Genomic DNA, 18,619 nt, shown 5'->3' with positions numbered 1-18,619 from the left:
GATGCGATTATGCCTATGTTTGAATCCCGCAGGCATGTACCAATTTTCCTAATGAACACACGTTCTCGGGTGACGTCCACACCGAAGGAATAACATTGTGTAATTAAAATCAAGCCCGTATAAATTATATTGTCTAATTACTTGTGATAGGGCGTTTTGTGAGCCTGCACGTATAGGTATCGCCACCCTTTCTATTTTTGTCGCGAAGCAGTAATGTATTCCATTTTGAAGGGCGGGGCAGTCGTTAGATGATGGCCATGAAACTGAGATGTAGAACTCATGTCTAAAGTTGGGCGGCTGTAGTCATGTTGCGATGTCTATACCCCCGGTTATTACTTTGCACCCACGTGGCTTTGGCTCGTTCACCGGTCTACGCAATAATAATGAAAAGGCATTACTTATTAATACCTACGTAATTATGGAATCTCGTTAAGATCAATTTGATCTGTCGTAAATTCTTTTGAATGTTTTACATTTATCTAGATACAAATTGTACGTGATAAATAGAGGGTGGATTTTTTTATCGTGTTTGTTGTTTCTTATTTAACTAGGAAACCACGGCCATTCCTTTATTGAGACATCGTTCTTTTACAGATACTGTGCCTCCAAGAAGTTCAACTGTCGCACCTTGAAACGTTCTATTCTAAATTCGAAAACATCGGGTACCAAGGTGTCTTCAAACAGAAAACCGGAGACAGGCAGGACGGATGCGCTATTTACTTCAAGAAGTCTTTATTTGATTTGGACGATCAAATCAGCGTAAGTTAATAGAATAAGTAGAAATATTTTTTATAGAGATAGAGATTTTTATTTCCTAAGGATACTTAAGGACAAGGTAGTCTTGGTAAACTCCGAGAGGTGATCATTTTTTGTTGAATCTAACTTCAGAGGGGACTTAAACAGTTGTTTCAATCAGTTATATAGTAACAAAGTAGCGGTTACCATCACTGAAGTCGAGAGTAAGTAGTAAGTAAGAGATGAGAAAGTCGAGAGTAAGTAGTAAGTAAGAGATGAGAAACGTCAAGCTACGTAAGCGTTGTATACGGTGACTCTTGGTATGTCTGTGTTAAGATATCCAGTTCGGGAACCTGACACCTTGCATAGTTATAGCATTGTTCGCGGCCAGGAACTGAGTAATCAACTTCCTAAATTGCTTATTGAAATATTCTCAGAATGTTTGTCGCCATTTATATAAAAGAGACCGTCAATATTAACTGATGTTTCTTAATTTTAAGTTTCTTTAAACCTAAGAAAAGTACATTGTGCCGAATGCGTTATACACCGCTTATTTTCGACAAGTCCTCTATCCCGTTCTATGTATGGGCTTTAGCTTCATTTACTTGCGAGTTAGATTGCTCTATTTTCTGGAGTTTCGACATATGTATTACTAAAGAATAGAAAAAGCCTTGGGACATGATGACACGAGCTTATTTGGACAAATGGATTTTTTTTTGTACCGGGATAGGTGACTGGTTAAGTTGTGTATTTTTTTATCATAGGAGTGAAGAATACCGCGCATTCAATGACGTAACTTCTAGAACGACGTAAAAAAAACTGGTAAATTAATTATAAAGACACTTAAGCGCATATGCCATCAATTAACTGCAACCACGTAACGTAATTGTATTCACGATTTTACTTAAAAGACAACTAAATATACCGCACCATACATGATTATGATCACTAGGTTTTAATGCTTCATTTACACGTACCACGGATACTAAAAACAAAAATATGTATTTTAGTTGAATTTTTAAAATGTTCATATTAAAGTAGTCTGACTAAAGCCATGAACAGACAAAACGGAAGCGAAGAATAAAAGAACATAAAATGGTGTCGTGAAATTAATTATGTATTTAATAATAATAAAAAACTCAGAGTAATTTACGACTATATCGATTTATAGCCGATACTAAATTGTTAGTACGGTAATTACAAAATACAAAGAATTCCAGGGCGGAGCATAAAATATTGATACAAGTTAAGTGATAATTTCACTCGAACAAAGTCCTTTCGATTCGCTGGTCAGAATAACTTGTTAGCTATAATATATTTTATACATTGTGCCTTTCATTTTGGTCACGATTATGTTTCAATTCCATAGATTCGTTTACAGTGTAATGTGTCGATATTGACATTATATTTGTATTATACTGAATATCAACGATGACAAAGCCTAAAAAGAGATGTTTATAGTGTTGTTGTGTGGATAAAATTCTTTCCATCCAAATCCATCCATCCTGAGGAGAGTTTCAGAGGGAGAAAAAATGCTCCTACATATCTACTAGCCCACTAATTATCGTAATTTTGCAAACCAAATTTTTATTCGATTCGATTTGAAAACGTTTTTTCTTTCACTGTTAGGCAATAGTTCTCAGGTTTAGTTTTTATATCAACATTTTCATATTTCTGTATCCATGACCCCCGCATATTCAAAAACGTGTGCAGCGTCTCCAATGCGTTAAAAGCCTTTTTTTTGGATTTTCTACTACTCCACTGTCCAAGTTGTGTGATTGGTCGGCTTCATCTTCACTGTCATTTCCATCAGTCCACGTGTTCATATAATTTTGAACTGTATCGTCATCGGTGTATCGCCTCGACGACCCGTCGGGCGTCCTCGGGGTGACGTCGCGAGTCTGTCTGTAGTGTTGACCGCGGGAACCCCCTACTCTGACCGGATTCTGACCCCGGACGGAGATCGGACGTCTGGTATATGAGTGTAGGCGAGTCATTTAGTGCGGTAGGGCCCTAAAAACAGCCTTGGGCCCGCGGTTCGCAGTTGCGGACCAATCCCACATACCTCGATCCCACATACCTCAATCCCACAAACCTTAGACCCATAGAGCTTGTAGAAGGTTCGGCAAAAAAAAAAACGTCATAGCTAGGTTGAATTTTAACTTTCTCTTCAACTTACCCACCTATGCACAGACCGTTTGAATTAAAGTGTTCCTGGAAATTTAAGAAACAGTCATACATACATTTAACTGTCGTTTATAGTGGTACAGGCAAGTAACAATCTCGGTCAGAGGTTAACGAGTAAAAAACGACTGTCACTTACATATGTTTATATTTTTCACGTATTGAGGTCTAAGGGAGGTAGACCCGAATAATCTCACTAAAGGAGTTTACTCGGTTATTAAGTTCTCAACTCTCCAGGTTTGAATGTTCATTAAAAAAACTCGTACAGTATGCGGTTAGTAAATGTAACTTCTTACTAGTAACTTATTTTTAGGTCTTTACAATATTTTTGTTGTATTTCGGTATATTGCATGAATACTCGTACAATATATCGACTCTGTTAAGTCGAAATATTAATAGAATCTTGTTTCACAATAGCTTTTGAGTATCGATGATCTTTCGAGATAAATCCCTGAAAAAGTATGCGATGCTTTGTGAACGAAAACACGTTGAATAATTTATTCGTATGAAACTGGAAAAACTTGGAAACCTTTTGTTGTAAAATTCCGAAAAAAGATGATATCTTTGTAAAAATCTTTCTCGAATTTCAATAACTATACTGTGTTATATTTTCGTAATAGAAATAATAAAAAAAAACGTATACTGTACTCTCCTTTGTATGTATGGAAATAAGGCCCTTTAAAGCCTACCTTTAAAGGGCGTTATTATGTATGAATAAAAAGGAGCCCATGACCTAGCTATTATGGTTTCCTTCATGAAACTATGACTAGGGCCCATTGAGGATCTCGCCGGATCTTCTCAGTGGGTTACGATTCCGATTCGGCGGTAGATTCAGCGAAACACTGCTCTTGCTAGGGCTAGTGTTAGCAAATTCTCTCGAGTTGAGCCCGTGAGCTCACCTACCCGTCCGACGTAGCTGGAATAGCCAGCCCTCTAGGCTAGGTAGCGCTGGTGCGCATAGGTAAGTAAAAAATGATTAAGGCGAAGCGTTGTTCTTATTAAATACAATTAAAAGTTTAACGATCCCTTAAATAAACAAAGAAAAATTAAATATACGAAGAATATAAAAATTTAGGACATTCACAAGTTGGAATACTTCAAAAAATTCAAGATTTTTTTGTATTTAAATTCTCCGAAAATATATTATAAGCTTCTTTTAAATGCTGATAATATTCTATATAGTACGACAGTAGCTTTATAGACTTAAGACGGCATTCCGATAGAGGCACCCGTCACGTGCGGACGTGCTCATCGTCCACTCGATCGCCCGGTCTTTGTTCGCCCGGCTTTTGTTAGCCCGGCCATTGTTCGCGCGGCCTGTGTTTGTGGTACATCTGCCGACTAAGTGCTCTTTCTGGAAGTTTTTATTTGTTTTGTTTCCTTTTGTTGTTTCTGTGTTCGTGGTACATCTGCCGACAAAGTGGTTTCCTGCAAGTATTTATTTGTTTTGTTTCTTTTCGTAATTTCTGTTTTGTTGTGCTTTTTCTTTGTCCTGTAGTAATCGCGCCGCATTGCCACCTGTGTTCAATAGAACCGCTCAGGTCCGAGTAGTTGGGGCCTCGCCGCAAGGCGAGTGTTTTCAAGACCCGGGGCCGCCCCACCTGGGTACTCAGCGATCATGGACGCTGTATTCGCGGAATTCCTCCGACTTCGCCACCCACAGCTCGCCTCGGAGTTTTTGGCCTTCAAGGCCAATCACACTGCGAGCCCTCTCGAGGACTCCGCCGCGCTCGCTGCTCCTGCGTCGCCTGTACCTGCGTGCAGAGCTTCTGCATTGAGCACCGCAGCCTCTGTCGTGCCTGCCGCTCCCGTGTCGCCTATACTGGCGAGAAAAGCTGCTGCGTCGTCCGCCGTGACCATCGTTTCAGCTGAGCGATCATCCGCGGCCTCCGTCGCGCCCTCTAAAACACCTACACTTGCTCGTAGGTCGCCTGCACCCGCCTCCTCGTGCTCCGACTCTGACTCGGACATGGAGGTCGACCTCGCCCCCGCCTCATCGACGGATGGATTCACCCTGGTACAGAAGGGTAAGAAGCGTGCCGCGGAGTCTCGAGCTCCCGCGGCCGCTAAAATTAGCAAAGCCGTGAACGCGTCGCGCCCCCGCCCTCAGACTCCCGTTGCGCCCCCAGCCCGTGCCACTCCGTCGCCGCGTCCGGTGGCACAAAATAAAACCCAGACCCCTCCCCCGGTTATCCTTCAGGAGAAGGCAGCTTGGGATCGAGTTTGCCTGGCCCTTAAGGCCAAAAATATAAATTTCACGAATGCCCGTAACCTCGCGAACGGCATTCAAATTAAGGTTCAAACACCCGACGACCATAGGGCCCTCTCTTCTTACCTCCGTAAGGAGCGTATAAGTTTCCATACGTATACGCTCCAGGAGGAGCGCGAACTCCGCGTTGTAATACGCGGAATCCCTAAAGAGTTAGATGTAGAGCTCGTAAAAGCCGACCTGTTAGAACAAGGCCTACCAGTGAATTCTGTGCACCGTATGCACACCGGTCGCGGTAGGGAGCCATATAATATGGTTCTAGTCGCTCTCCAGCCTACCCCCGAGGGTAAGAAAATCTTTAACACACAGACCGTCTGTAGGCTCTCTGGTATCGCTGTCGAAGCCCCCCATAAAAAAGGCACTCCTAGCCAGTGCCATAACTGTCAATTGTACGGGCACTCTTCCCGTAACTGTCACGCGCGCCCCAGATGTGTTAAGTGTTTGGGCGATCACGCCACGGCCCTCTGCGCTCGCGACCAAAAAACCGCGACGGAACCGCCTAGCTGCGTCCTGTGTCGAACACAGGGTCACCCCGCGAATTACCGTGGTTGCCCCCGAGCCCCTAAAATAAATCGCCGCGTCGCCCGCCAAAACCGCCTCCGAGCTTCCGGCCCAGACATCAAAGCCTCGGCACCCTCTGCGTCGCAGGCTAAGCCAGCGTTCGTTCCGGCGGCGGTGCCCAGTGTCTCGGCCTGGGCAAAACCGCTGCCGTACACGAACACGGCTACAACTCCCTCCTCCGCGATTCGTCCCGCCCCCGCGACTCGTCCCTCTCCCGCGACCTGCCCTCCGACCGCGTCCGACAATCTCGCTTTAGCGATCGACTTCTTTCAGTCGATCAACTTTGAGCGCGTTAACGCTTTGGGCGACGCCATTCGCGCTGCCTCCACTGCACAACACTTTATCGCCGTTGTGCAGGAATACGCCGACGTATACGCGTCATTAAATACGTACGTCCTCCCCTCACTCCGCCGGTAATCAATGGCGTATATAAGTAGAATAAAGCCCCTATCCGTAACGATAGGATTTTTTAACGCTTACGGTCTCGCAAATCAACGTGATCAGGTTTCTGACTTTTTGCGTGACCATCAAATTGATATATTTTTAGTGCAGGAGACCCTACTTAAGCCCGCGCGCCGTGACCCTAAAATCGCGAACTATAACATGGTCAGGAACGACAGGCTCTCTGCCCGTGGTGGTGGTACCGTCATTTACTATAGAAGAGCCCTGCATTGCGTCCCGCTCGATCCTCCCGCGCTCGCTAATATCGAAGCATCAGTGTGCCGAATCTCACTGACGGGACACGCGCCGATCGTTATCGCGTCCGTTTATCTTCCACCGGATAAGATCGTTCTAAGCAGTGATATCGAGGCGCTACTCGGTATGGGGAGCTCTGTCATTCTGGCGGGCGACCTAAATTGTAAACACATCAGGTGGAACTCACACACCACAACCCCGAATGGCAGGCGGCTTGACGCGTTAGTCGATGATCTCGCCTTCGATATCGTCGCTCCGCTAACCCCGACTCACTACCCGCTAAATATCGCGCATCGCCCGGATATACTCGACATAGCGTTATTAAAAAACGTAACTCTGCGCTTACACTCGATCGAAGTAGTTTCAGAGTTAGATTCAGACCACCGTCCCGTCGTTATGAAGCTCGGTCGCGCTCCCGATTCCGTTCCCGTCACGAGGACTGTGGTGGATTGGCACACGCTGGGCATCAGCCTGGCTGAATCTGATCCACCATCGCTCCCGCTTAACCCGGACTCTATCCCGTCTCCTCAGGATACCGCTGAAGCCATAGACATCTTAACGTCACACATCACCTCGACATTAGATAGGTCATCGAAACAAGTTGTAGCGGAGGACTTCCTTCACCGCTTCAAATTGTCCGACGATATTAGGGAACTCCTTAGAGCTAAGAACGCCTCGATACGCGCCTACGACAGGTATCCTACCGCGGAAAATCGTATTCGAATGCGTGCCCTACAACGCGACGTAAAGTCTCGCATCGCCGAAGTCCGAGATGCCAGATGGTCTGATTTCTTAGAAGGACTCGCGCCCTCCCAAAGGTCTTACTACCGCTTAGCTCGTACTCTCAAATCGGATACGGTAGTAAGTATGCCCCCCCTCGTAGGCCCCTCAGGCCGACTCGCGGCGTTCGATGATGACGAAAAAGCAGAGCTGCTGGCCGATACATTGCAAACCCAGTGCACGCCCAGCACTCAATCCGTGGACCCTGTTCATGTAGAATTAGTAGACAGTGAGGTAGAACGCAGAGCCTCCTTGCCACCCTCTGATGCGTTACCACCCGTCACCCCGATGGAAGTTAAAGACTTGATCAAAGACCTACGTCCTCGCAAGGCTCCCGGTTCCGACGGTATATCCAACCGCGTTATTAAACTTCTACCCGTCCAACTCATCGTGATGTTGGCATCTATTTTCAATGCCGCTATGGCGAACTGTATCTTTCCCGCGGTGTGGAAAGAAGCGGACGTTATCGGCATACATAAACCCGGTAAACCAAAAAATCATCCGACGAGCTACCGCCCGATTAGCCTCCTCATGTCTCTAGGCAAACTGTATGAGCGTCTGCTCTACAAACGCCTCAGAGACTTCGTCTCATCCAAGGGCATTCTTATCGATGAACAATTCGGATTCCGTACAAATCACTCATGCGTTCAACAGGTGCACCGCCTCACGGAGCACATTCTTGTGGGGCTTAATCGACCAAAACCGTTATACACGGGAGCTCTCTTCTTCGACGTCGCAAAAGCGTTCGACAAAGTCTGGCACAATGGTTTGATTTTCAAACTATTCAACATGGGCGTGCCGGATAGTCTCGTGCTCATCATACGGGACTTCTTGTCGAACCGCTCTTTTCGATATCGAGTCGAGGGAACCCGCTCCTCCCCACGACCTCTCACAGCTGGAGTCCCGCAAGGCTCTGTCCTCTCACCCCTCCTATTTAGCTTATTCGTCAACGATGTTCCCCGGTCGCCGCCGACCCATTTAGCTTTATTCGCCGACGACACGACTGTTTACTATTCTAGTAGAAATAAGTCCCTAATCGCGAAGAAGCTTCAGAGCGCAGCCCTAGCCCTAGGACAGTGGTTCCGAAAATGGCGCATAGACATCAACCCAGCGAAAAGTACTGCGGTGCTATTTCAGAGGGGAAGCTCCACACGGATTTCCTCCCGGATTAGGAGGAGGAATCTCACACCCCCGATTACTCTCTTTAGACAACCCATACCCTGGGCCAGGAAGGTCAAGTACCTGGGCGTTACCCTGGATGCATCGATGACATTCCGCCCGCATATAAAATCAGTCCGTGACCGTGCCGCGTTTATTCTCGGTAGACTCTACCCCATGATCTGTAAGCGGAGTAAAATGTCCCTTCGGAACAAGGTGACACTTTACAAAACTTGCATAAGGCCCGTCATGACTTACGCGAGTGTGGTGTTCGCTCACGCGGCCCGCACACACATAGACACCCTCCAATCCCTACAATCCCGCTTTTGCAGGTTAGCTGTCGGGGCTCCGTGGTTCGTGAGGAACGTTGACCTACACGACGACCTGGGCCTCGAATCAATTCGGAAATACATGAAGTCAGCGTCGGAACGATACTTCGATAAGGCTATGCGTCATGATAATCGCCTTATCGTTGCCGCCGCTGACTACTCCCCGAATCCTGATCATGCAGGAGCCAGTCACCGTCGACGCCCTAGACACGTCCTTACGGATCCATCAGATCCAATAACCTTTGCATTAGATGCCTTCAGCTCTAATACTAGGGGGAGGCTTAGGGACCCCGGTAACCGTACTCGTCGAACTCGACAAAGAGGTCGACGTGCAACCTAACCCATGCATCAGCCCGCTGAGTTTCTCGCCGGATCTTCTCAGCGGGTCGCGATTCCGATCCGGTAGTAGATTCATTCGCGAAACAATTGCTCTTGAGTTGTTAGGTCTCCTTCGGAGGCGCTCGGGCAGTTGTTAGCAAATCCCACCCCTCTTGGCTGAGCCTTTGCTCGCCCACCTGTCCTGGTGAAACTGGAAAGGCCTTCGGGCCACCAGTAAACTTTCAATCATAAAAAAAAAAACTTAAGACGGCACCGTGAGTATTTAAAATAATAGTAAATAGTACATCAAAAAATAACTTGTTGGCTTCGAATATGACAATCGAAATATAAGTGATTCACAGCGGTTTTTTTGCGAAAGACAGCAAACGCAGCGCGTCCAACAAATGCGAAAGCGAATTATTTGATTTTGAATTATTTGAACTAATTGAAATTGTAAATTGCACCTGACTTACCTGGATCGCGAACTTTACCTTGTATTTTGTGTAAGGTACCGTAAATATTAATTAGGTATTACAATGACTACGTTACAATATTATTAGTGTTTTTTTTTGGCTTCGATGGGTGTTCGTGCTCACGACCCATCTGATGTTAAACGTTTACCGGAGCCCTTAGACATCTACATCGTAAATGCCGCAATCCACCTTGAGACACGAGTCAGTCTCAGTTTTTACGGCTGCCCCGTCCTTCAAACCGAAACGCATTACTGCCTCATAGCAGAAATAGGCAGGGTGGCGGTACCTAGCCGTACGGACTCACAAGACATCCTACCACCAGTATAAACCTATCAGTACAATATATATTCATGCGTTTCGGTTTGAAGGGTGGGGCAGCCGTTGTAACTATACTTGAGACCTTAGAACTTGTGCCTCGGGGTGGGTGGCGCATTTGCGTCGTAGATGTCTATGGGCTCCAGTAACCACTTAACACCAGGTGGGCTGTGAGCTCATCCAACCATCTAAGCAATAAAAAAAAATTAAAAAAATCTGTATATTTCTGTTGCAAAACAGTATCTATTATTCCGCAAGGATGAGAGCGCGCAGCATGTCATCCCCGTCTGATGCTCGTCATTCTTCAACAGGTTGAGTTCTTCCAGCCGGAGCTGCCTATCCTCAACCGTGATAATATCGGTGTGATTGTTAAATTGTCGCCGAAGGAATTGCCCGGGTCTTCCATAGTCGTTGCCACAACTCACTTACTCTACAATCCGAAGAGAACGGACGTACGACTAGCACAAATAAAAATATTACTCGCCGAGATCGATAGATTCGCTTATTTCAACAATGGGAGGGAGTGAGTAAGATTATTTAGTGTTTTCATCTGTCTGTTACGACTATATTGTCCTATTTCACCTTGTGTTCTTTATGTATATATAATAATAGTCAATTCTAGTTTTTCTTTTTCATTATTTCTTAGTAACTTAGGAACTTAGTAATACCTTGTATGTAGTTTGCTTAGTACTTAGTCTGTAGACATCAACAACGTAACGACTACCATCCATCTTGCGAGTGTGAGCTCTAAGTCTTACAACGGCTGGCCCAGCTTTCGAACCAAAACTCGATCCTGCTTCTCAGCAGAAATAGGCATGGTGGTGGTATATTTCTACCATCAGTATTATACATACATACATACGTTACATACGTAATTGGTGGTCCAGAGAGATGAATCCAGGAGAAAGTTATTAAATGAGGTCAAAACCCTCATTATTGAGGATTATCGACGCAAGGAGGAGAGAATTGGTGATGGGCCAAGAAGCGGACAGGTATAGCTGGTTTAACTATAATGAAGTATTCGTAATGGACTTCCTAGTGATGCGCCTTCCAATCACTGCTATACAATACGAAATAAGCACTATTTACGGACATTTTATGCTAAGACATACATGGGCTTCGACAAGTGCATTTGACGGACGTCGACCGACCTCCCTTTCAAATTATTATTTTTCAGGTCCGGCCATTTTCCCGTTATACTGACAGGCGATTTCAACTCCACCCCAGAAAGTGCTGTGATAAAATTACTAGATAGAGGACGCGTTAGGTAAACGTTCAATCTATTATTTGTCACTTAAAATGTTTTACGAGAGGCATGAACCCGCATTTTATGGTTTTTTTTTTTAATTAATTTAGATATGTACCCCAGATTTCTTATTTTTCTACATCCGCCGCTGGTGTCACGTGTAATGATCAAATGGAATGACGTGATTTAGATTTTTAGACAATTTCTTTAATTGCAAAAAATTCAATGTCATGATAGTCAACGGATCCTCAGTGAATGTCTCTCTTCCGACGCAAAATTACTGGAGTTATTTTTAGTGCTAGTTCTAACAATCTCGAAAACACTTTCGTTATTCGGAAAGTTTTTTTTATTTTTATTTTCCTTGTAGACAGACAAGCACACAGCTCATATGGCGGTGAGTGGTTACCGTCGCCCATGGACGTCAGCAATGCCAGGGGCAGAGCCAGGCCGCTGCCTACCTTTGTCCGCTGTTTATAATCTAGATTGCCTCACTTCGCAATAATGTGTGTTGCATTTCTTCTCTCACTCCTCGCTTTCATTATTTCGACTGTTGTATAGGCGAGTTTCATAACGACGACACGCGAATATACCGAACATCACGTTCGAGTAAACATTTTATGAGTAACCAGACCGAACCAAACTCATTATTTAGCCACAACATTTTTTTTTATTGCCCTTGTAGGCAGACGAGCATACGGCCCACCTGATGGTGAGTGGTTACCGTCGCCCATGGACTTCAGCAATGCCAGGGGCAGAGCCAAGCCGCTGCCTACCGCTTAATACTCTCCACAAGCCTCGTTTGAAGAAGGACATGTCATAGCACTCGGGAAACACCGTGGAGGGGAGCTCATTCCATAGCCGGATGGTACGTGGCAAAAAAGATCTCTGGAAACGCACTGTGGATGACCGCAGTGGCTCCAGATAGTATGGTTGCACTCTACTCCGGTGGCGGGCGGCGCGATGGTAAAAACGAGATCACGGTATCATCTCGAATAATTCCTCAGAGCACTTGTAATGTGTAGTTTGGTTTGAGCTCTCATCATTTTACAGAGCGAGTTCGCTACGAGACAATTCGGATTGGAAACGAATCGGCGTCACCGATAACTGCCAGCACTTGGCCGTTTATTTAAACCGACAACAGGGATGTCCACCGAATTTCAACAAAATTAAGGTCAGTTCTGGTCTCTTTTAGGTTACGTGTGCAAGAAACTTGTTGCGATAGCCATCATAGTACGCAAGATATTTGGCCGATGCCTGAATCTCGATTACGACATTTTGAAGATAAGCTTGCATATATAAAAGTTCCGAACAATTTCAACGGCTCTGTGGAAGATGTTACATTTGTCGTTAAACCCAATAACTCATTCTTGCTGATTCTTCTCATATAAAATAAGTAATAACTTAAACTAAAAACACGCTTTTATAGAAAATTCAACTAAAAATAGTGTAAAAAAAATTAAGAAGAATGTATTTTATTGTAAAAAAGCATTGATTGCATGATGTGATATGAGTAGAAGGATTATCGTTTTGGGAATACTAGTGGTGCCGCAGTAGTCGAAATTTGATTTGAAATCATAAGTTGGAACATTATTATGGTTCTATTGTCAAAGACTTCTACAATCACAAATGTCGCCAAGACTACACTATAGACAAATAATAGTATTATAAAGACAAACAATATTAATCTATTCTCAATTTGACCATAGACTTAACAAAATTTTGACAATAAACCAAGAGTTTATATATATGCGTGTGTCAAATACAGGGTAGTGTGTGTAATGTTTTTTTTATTGATTTAATGTATCATTAATGCATAATTTAAAAAAAAATATTAGCATTCTGCACTCCTTTATATTCTCTATAAGTGAGAGAAATTTCACTCTTCCGTCCGCGCAATTGTCGTAAAAAGGGGTACAAAGTTTTTGTTTCTGGTATTAATATATAGATCTTAAAAAGCATCCCACGGTTTTTCTACAATAATATCCTTTTTTTTTAACCTGTTTTTAATTCAAATTTATCATTCTAATGTTCAGATGTTTACGGTAACTTATCCGAGAAATAGGTGATCGGTGCGTCTGGTAGTTTCCCTTAGTCTTGACGCAAATACAGTCCGGGTTCAAGTTAGGTCGAGTTAATCCGACGTTTTGAAAGGGGTCAAAATAATGTTTAAAGAATCCGTTACATACTAATATATGTACGTATAAAGCTAATAAGCGTATTAAAATTAATTAATTGAATTAATTTCCAGATACACAACTCGGAATACGCTTTCGACTCGGCCGACGCGGACGAGAGTGATTACTGGAACGATGCTCACAATCGGATGTTCAACAGTGACGTCATAGGTCACTCCCTAAACCTGATCTCTGTTTACAACAAGTTCAAGGCGGACGGGCAAATGGAGGCCTCCACTTTCCAAGACCATTGGGTCACGGTCGATTACATTTATTTTAGGTAAATACATTATTTACTTACGTCGGTATTTTCGTGATTATTTCATGATTAAAAATTTCATAAATTCACATTGATCTGCACTTTGCGCATCACTTAAGCTGGTCTAGACCGAGAATATCGAAAACGTATCGTATTTAAATCTGTATTAAATGAATATGAAATTTGTAGAGGGTAGGTGCCTTTTTTATTCCTGCCTATACTGATAGTCTTGAGAGGCTATTTTAGCTTCGCCTTAACGTGTAGGTGAGCTCACGGGGTTCAAACCGGAGTGTTACCAACACTGGCCCTAGCAAGAGCAGTGGCTCTTAGCCTCTTATCTTATAATTGATCACATTTGAGTTTCTTCATGTCGTGAATTTACACTTTTTTCCCTGCCTATTCGTTGGTAGCTTAAGAGGCTATTTCAACTTTGCGCGGACTGGTAGGTGAGCCCACGGGCTCAACCTGAGAGAATTGCTAATACTAGCCCTAGCAAGAGCAGTGCTTCGCAGAATCTTACCATCGGATCTGAAACGCGACTGAGAAGATCCGGTGAGGAACTCTGTGGGCTGTGCCTATGGGTTAATTTACTCGTAAAGCCCTTCGTGCTAGCTGCTACTAAATAATGTATGCGCTTGCGAATTGTTATGAACGTCGTCGTTGTGTGTTCCACGGAAGCAGCTGTCGCAGCGGTCTCCGTCTGCTCGAGCGTCTGCGGCTGCCGACGGCCGCGGAGTGCGGCGTGCTCGGTACGCTCCCGAACGAAGTGTACCCCTCGGACCATCTGGCGACCGCGGCCGTGTTCGAGCTGAGGCGGTTCCGCTACGCCTCCTAACACGCACGCTTATGTGAAGCCGCGACTGAGACACGTACGGACCGCTCATTATCATTATATTGTAGAATATATTCGAGGTTGAATAGATAAAAAAAAACTACATTTTTTTCAAGTATTTTTAAGTATCGAAGGATAGTATTATGAAAAACCAGGAAATTAAAAAAAAAACTAAAAAATCTTGACGCGTGCTATTTTATTAAAAATATGTACTAGAAGTGTAATTGATTAACATACTTAAAGATATATAAAAATGTTCACGAATCACGAACAAGTATATTTTTCTACAAAAAAAAAAAAATGTAGAAATAAACATTTGGTTTTTATTGAAGTCACTTTTGAGTTAAAAAATATTGTGTTGAGTGAAATTAACATATGGCGCTTACGCCTCTGACTAAATATAAAAAAAAAATACTAATTCTAACTAATTTATAAAAAAAAGACTTAAAAACACACTTACTTCTCTAAACAGCATTCTCTCTACAATCTTGGAAAAATGCGAATTTATTTGTTTTCACACAAACATTATATACAATACTATTTGTATAAGTAGCCGCTGGTGCAAGAGTACTTAGAATTCTTATGACGTCATTTATTTTCAACCATCGCTAAATTCGAGAAGAATGTAAATCAATATATTATTAATCAAACGTGCCTCAAAAATTTTTTTTTTGTTGTATAGTAATGAAACTTAAATATATGTATGTACGTAAAATAGTAATACTGAAAGTCCTCATACAATTATAATATTATGTACCTTATAATGCCTAGATATAACAATGTAAATATGATATTTTGGAGAATACATTTACATATAATACGATTTCATTTTTGATTTATTAAATGAGTAGTGGATAGTGAACGAATAAAAAAAATTTAGATAAAGGCTAAAATTTTGTAGAGAATTTAAATTTGTAATGTTATAAGAAGGAATCACAAGAAATACACGTTTAGTCTATGTATAATTAATATTTGAAGTTAAAGTTTAATGTCGGAAACAGTAATAGAAACGATCTCTCAAAAAAATGAAAGGTTGCATTACTGTTAATTATATTTAGCAAATATCCTTCGTTTTCCTAAGCTAGCCTTCGTTTCGTATTCCTTTGCTTAACGCTAATGGCCATGCCGTGTATAAAATAACAAGATTCATTGCTACGTGTGCTCATTCTTAAGCCCACTATTATTAGCCGAACTAAGAAAGTGTAATACAGTTTAAGTTAACTTGATTGAGTCAGCGATCGAATGGACGCAAACAATTGATGTGGAAATGATCCAACTGTGGAACCAAATTTTTTTTTTTTGCTTTTGTAAGCCGACGAGCATACGGCCCACCTGATGGTAAGTGGTCACCGTCGCTCATGGACGTCAGCAATGCCAGGGGCAGAGCCAAGCCGCTGCCAAATGGAACAAACCGTCCACATTTTCATCATTCGCATGATGAATTACAGAATACATTGCGTTGTTTTGACTAGGCATTGAGTGCGGTGTGGAGGTAGCCTGTGGCGGCGTCGGTATTCGCTTCCGTAGACTTAAAACTGTAGCCGAATGAGTGTGCGATGTCCACTGGCGGCTCGCACCTATATCTTTTCTTTTGCTCGATGATTACCCAGCAATGGACTTTAAAAAAAGTATTTCAAATTTATATGCAGTTTTGTCAGTAGCGTTTCGTTACTAGTAGTAAACAATACGTATGATTTACGATATATTAGAAAGTTTAGTGAATTATATTAATATAGTTAAATTACATTTCGCACAAATATGACGGTATGTGTAGATATTATAATGTTATATAGAGTAGTTTTGTCTACTGTAAAATTAAACTTGATTATAAATAAATTTGACATATTTTTGTAGGGCAATAAAGAACAATGACAGTAAAAAATGATATAAAAACATTTAATAGTTATTATTTATTTTCCAGCCAGTACTTAGTCTCAAAAATAGCGAGCGCGTAGGTTGAATTAAATGTTCATCTTGTTGGACAGCAATTATTTAGGTATTTCCTTAAATTTTATGTTTTTGTCAAATAATGCTTATTTTTATTTTGTAATTCGACTGCATTGTTATGCATATTATTTGTGGCATTAAAATAATAACATTTTTGATTGATTCCTGTTATTGATTTGTATTTATAACACGTTCACGGTTCGTAATAATTAATAATTTCATTATTGAAATATTATGTTTGGAAATAAAGAGGTTTTGTTTTTTAATCGTTTTCATACATGAGTCGACTATTATCAAAGCCGGCAATGTGACTTTTGGACAATTATTGGTAAATCAGAAAAACGAATTATTGACTTTGTATTCCATTGGCAGTCACAAAACTCTTCTGAACGACATCTTAGATAAATAACAGGTTAACTATTAACCTTTATTTAATGCAGGTTTTGAACCGTATTCTTTGAAGGAGACGATTATATTCAAATCAATCTGTATTGACATATCAATAACATTTTTTTGTCCAAATGCACAGATTGCCATCTTTGATAATAGACGACTCACATACCCTTGCAGTATAGCGTCGTGGCTGGCACTGTCGGTCTGCGTATTTCTACCGCGAAGAAATCATCAATTGCGATGTTTGATTTCGGCCTTAGTCGCGTTTTGTTGTTTGGCTTAGGACCTACGTAATTGCTTAATGTCAGTTGGGCCATAGCCTCGTTTGCTAATATAAGCCAAACCACAGCGAGTTAAGAGTTAACTTACTTTCCCATTAGATGTGTGAACGAGCTCACGGTCAACCTGGTGCTTAACCGTTACCGGAGATTTCCTGTCGCGATCTTACCTTAGATAGAAGACTATTTTACTACGCTTAATATATTGAATGTCTTAGTATTTACAAAATCAGACACAACAAGAAGATCCTGTTCCTACTAGTTAATTAAAAACAAGATACACTTATCCCACCGATAAAATCCGAACGCGCGATATTCACGCTAGAGAAATAAGTAGGTTAGCCCTAAGGACGCCACTACAGATCCTCCTGATCCATTAACCCTTTGACTGCCATGTCGGTTACCGGTGCTTTACGTGGCGCACTGAGGTAATTACGTCGATTCCTATTACTTAGCGCGTGGATTGCACTTTGCTTTTCTTTTGAATGTATGTTTTAGTCTTTTAGGTCTCTGAGAAATACATTCATTCTCTGTAACTTCGGATTCGTCTTTCCCAGAGATAGATATTTCGCGCCTTAGTAAAAAAGATCGAGGAGAAAAGTCGACATGATTGCTTCAGTGGGTTACTTCAGGAACCAGTGACTTACACGGCAGTCGAAGGGTTAACGGTGCTTTTAGGCACCACAAGCACCGGGCACCGTCCTCGTCGAACCCGTCGCTTGCGACGAAGGGCTCGACGAGCGAATTAACCAATAGACACAGCCCATTGAGTTTCTACACATCAAGGAAAAGCTGAAATAGCCTCGCGCTCATAATCATATTTAAATCGTACAAACTATAACTATACCTGTTAGATCATCAGGATACGAAGCCCGGCAACCAGTAATCACGAATACATTTTGTGCGTTTGATGATCACACTGCGAAATTTATGAATCGTGATGCCGCTTAAAAAAAGTACACCACATCACATAACCCGTCTATACTATGACTCCTGTTGTATTAACTATCTTTTAGGCTGCGGCGAATTTAAAAATACATATCGACTGGTGAAAAGCGACATTTTTGCAGCCTTACAGGAAAGCCATTTAAAGATTAAAAATTGGAAAAATATCATAACCAAAAACATTTCTTCAGCTATTTAAATAGAATAAACTTAATTGAAGTTCAATTAAAAACATCGAACTGTTGGTACAAATATCAAATAAAATGCACCTTTAATTATAAAGAAAAAGGGCGCGTATGTCGAGATGTCGCTTAAAACAAATAGCCTTTCACCCCTCTATATATTATTGTCTACACTTTTATATACACGTGAGGTGTTAATAATAAGGTTATAGATGCCTGCTTAAATCTCTAATGAATAATCGCAAGATTAATAAAATAAAACATTTCTTTTTTAAAAGAAGTTAATGTTAATAGTGCGGTTATTTTTAAATTACGAACTATTTGGTGTAGCTTACAGTATAACCAAGACCAGATCTTGTTGATGACGTCAAAAAATTTTTTTTATTCTATTGATACATAACACACAATGGAATTTAGTGCACACACACAATGAACCTTCAATGCATTATTTAATTCATTCATGTATGTTAACTATTTGTTAGAATTGTTTCAAACGAGTTAACAACACGAGTTCTACGATCTTACGAGTTCCACGAATGAGTAAG

At 41.9% G+C, this 18,619-nt stretch overlaps 1 protein-coding gene across 9 annotated transcripts in view; it reads left to right on the top strand.

Moving 5' to 3' along the window:
- LOC101744889 (protein angel) overlaps positions 1–16,537 on the top strand; it is a 32,091-nt gene extending 15,554 nt beyond the window's left edge. For all 9 annotated transcript variants that reach the window (XM_062670813.1, XM_062670809.1, XM_062670802.1 and 6 more), the window contains exons 5-10: positions 595–759; positions 10,130–10,341; positions 10,996–11,085; positions 12,115–12,235; positions 13,313–13,518; positions 14,179–16,537. In XM_062670813.1, the coding sequence (XP_062526797.1) occupies positions 595–759; positions 10,130–10,341; positions 10,996–11,085; positions 12,115–12,235; positions 13,313–13,518; positions 14,179–14,332 (948 nt within the window). In that variant the 3' untranslated portion in view covers positions 14,333–16,537. The remainder of the gene's footprint in view (positions 1–594; positions 760–10,129; positions 10,342–10,995; positions 11,086–12,114; positions 12,236–13,312; positions 13,519–14,178) is intronic.
- Positions 16,538–18,619: the final 2,082 nt, after the last annotated feature.

The sequence above is a fragment of the Bombyx mori genome, chromosome 1 (assembly GCF_030269925.1).
Source record: "Bombyx mori chromosome 1, ASM3026992v2".
NCBI lineage: Eukaryota > Metazoa > Arthropoda > Insecta > Lepidoptera > Bombycidae > Bombyx > Bombyx mori.
Note: the sequence above shows the minus strand (reverse complement) of the source record. Positions and strands in the feature narration are given on the sequence as shown.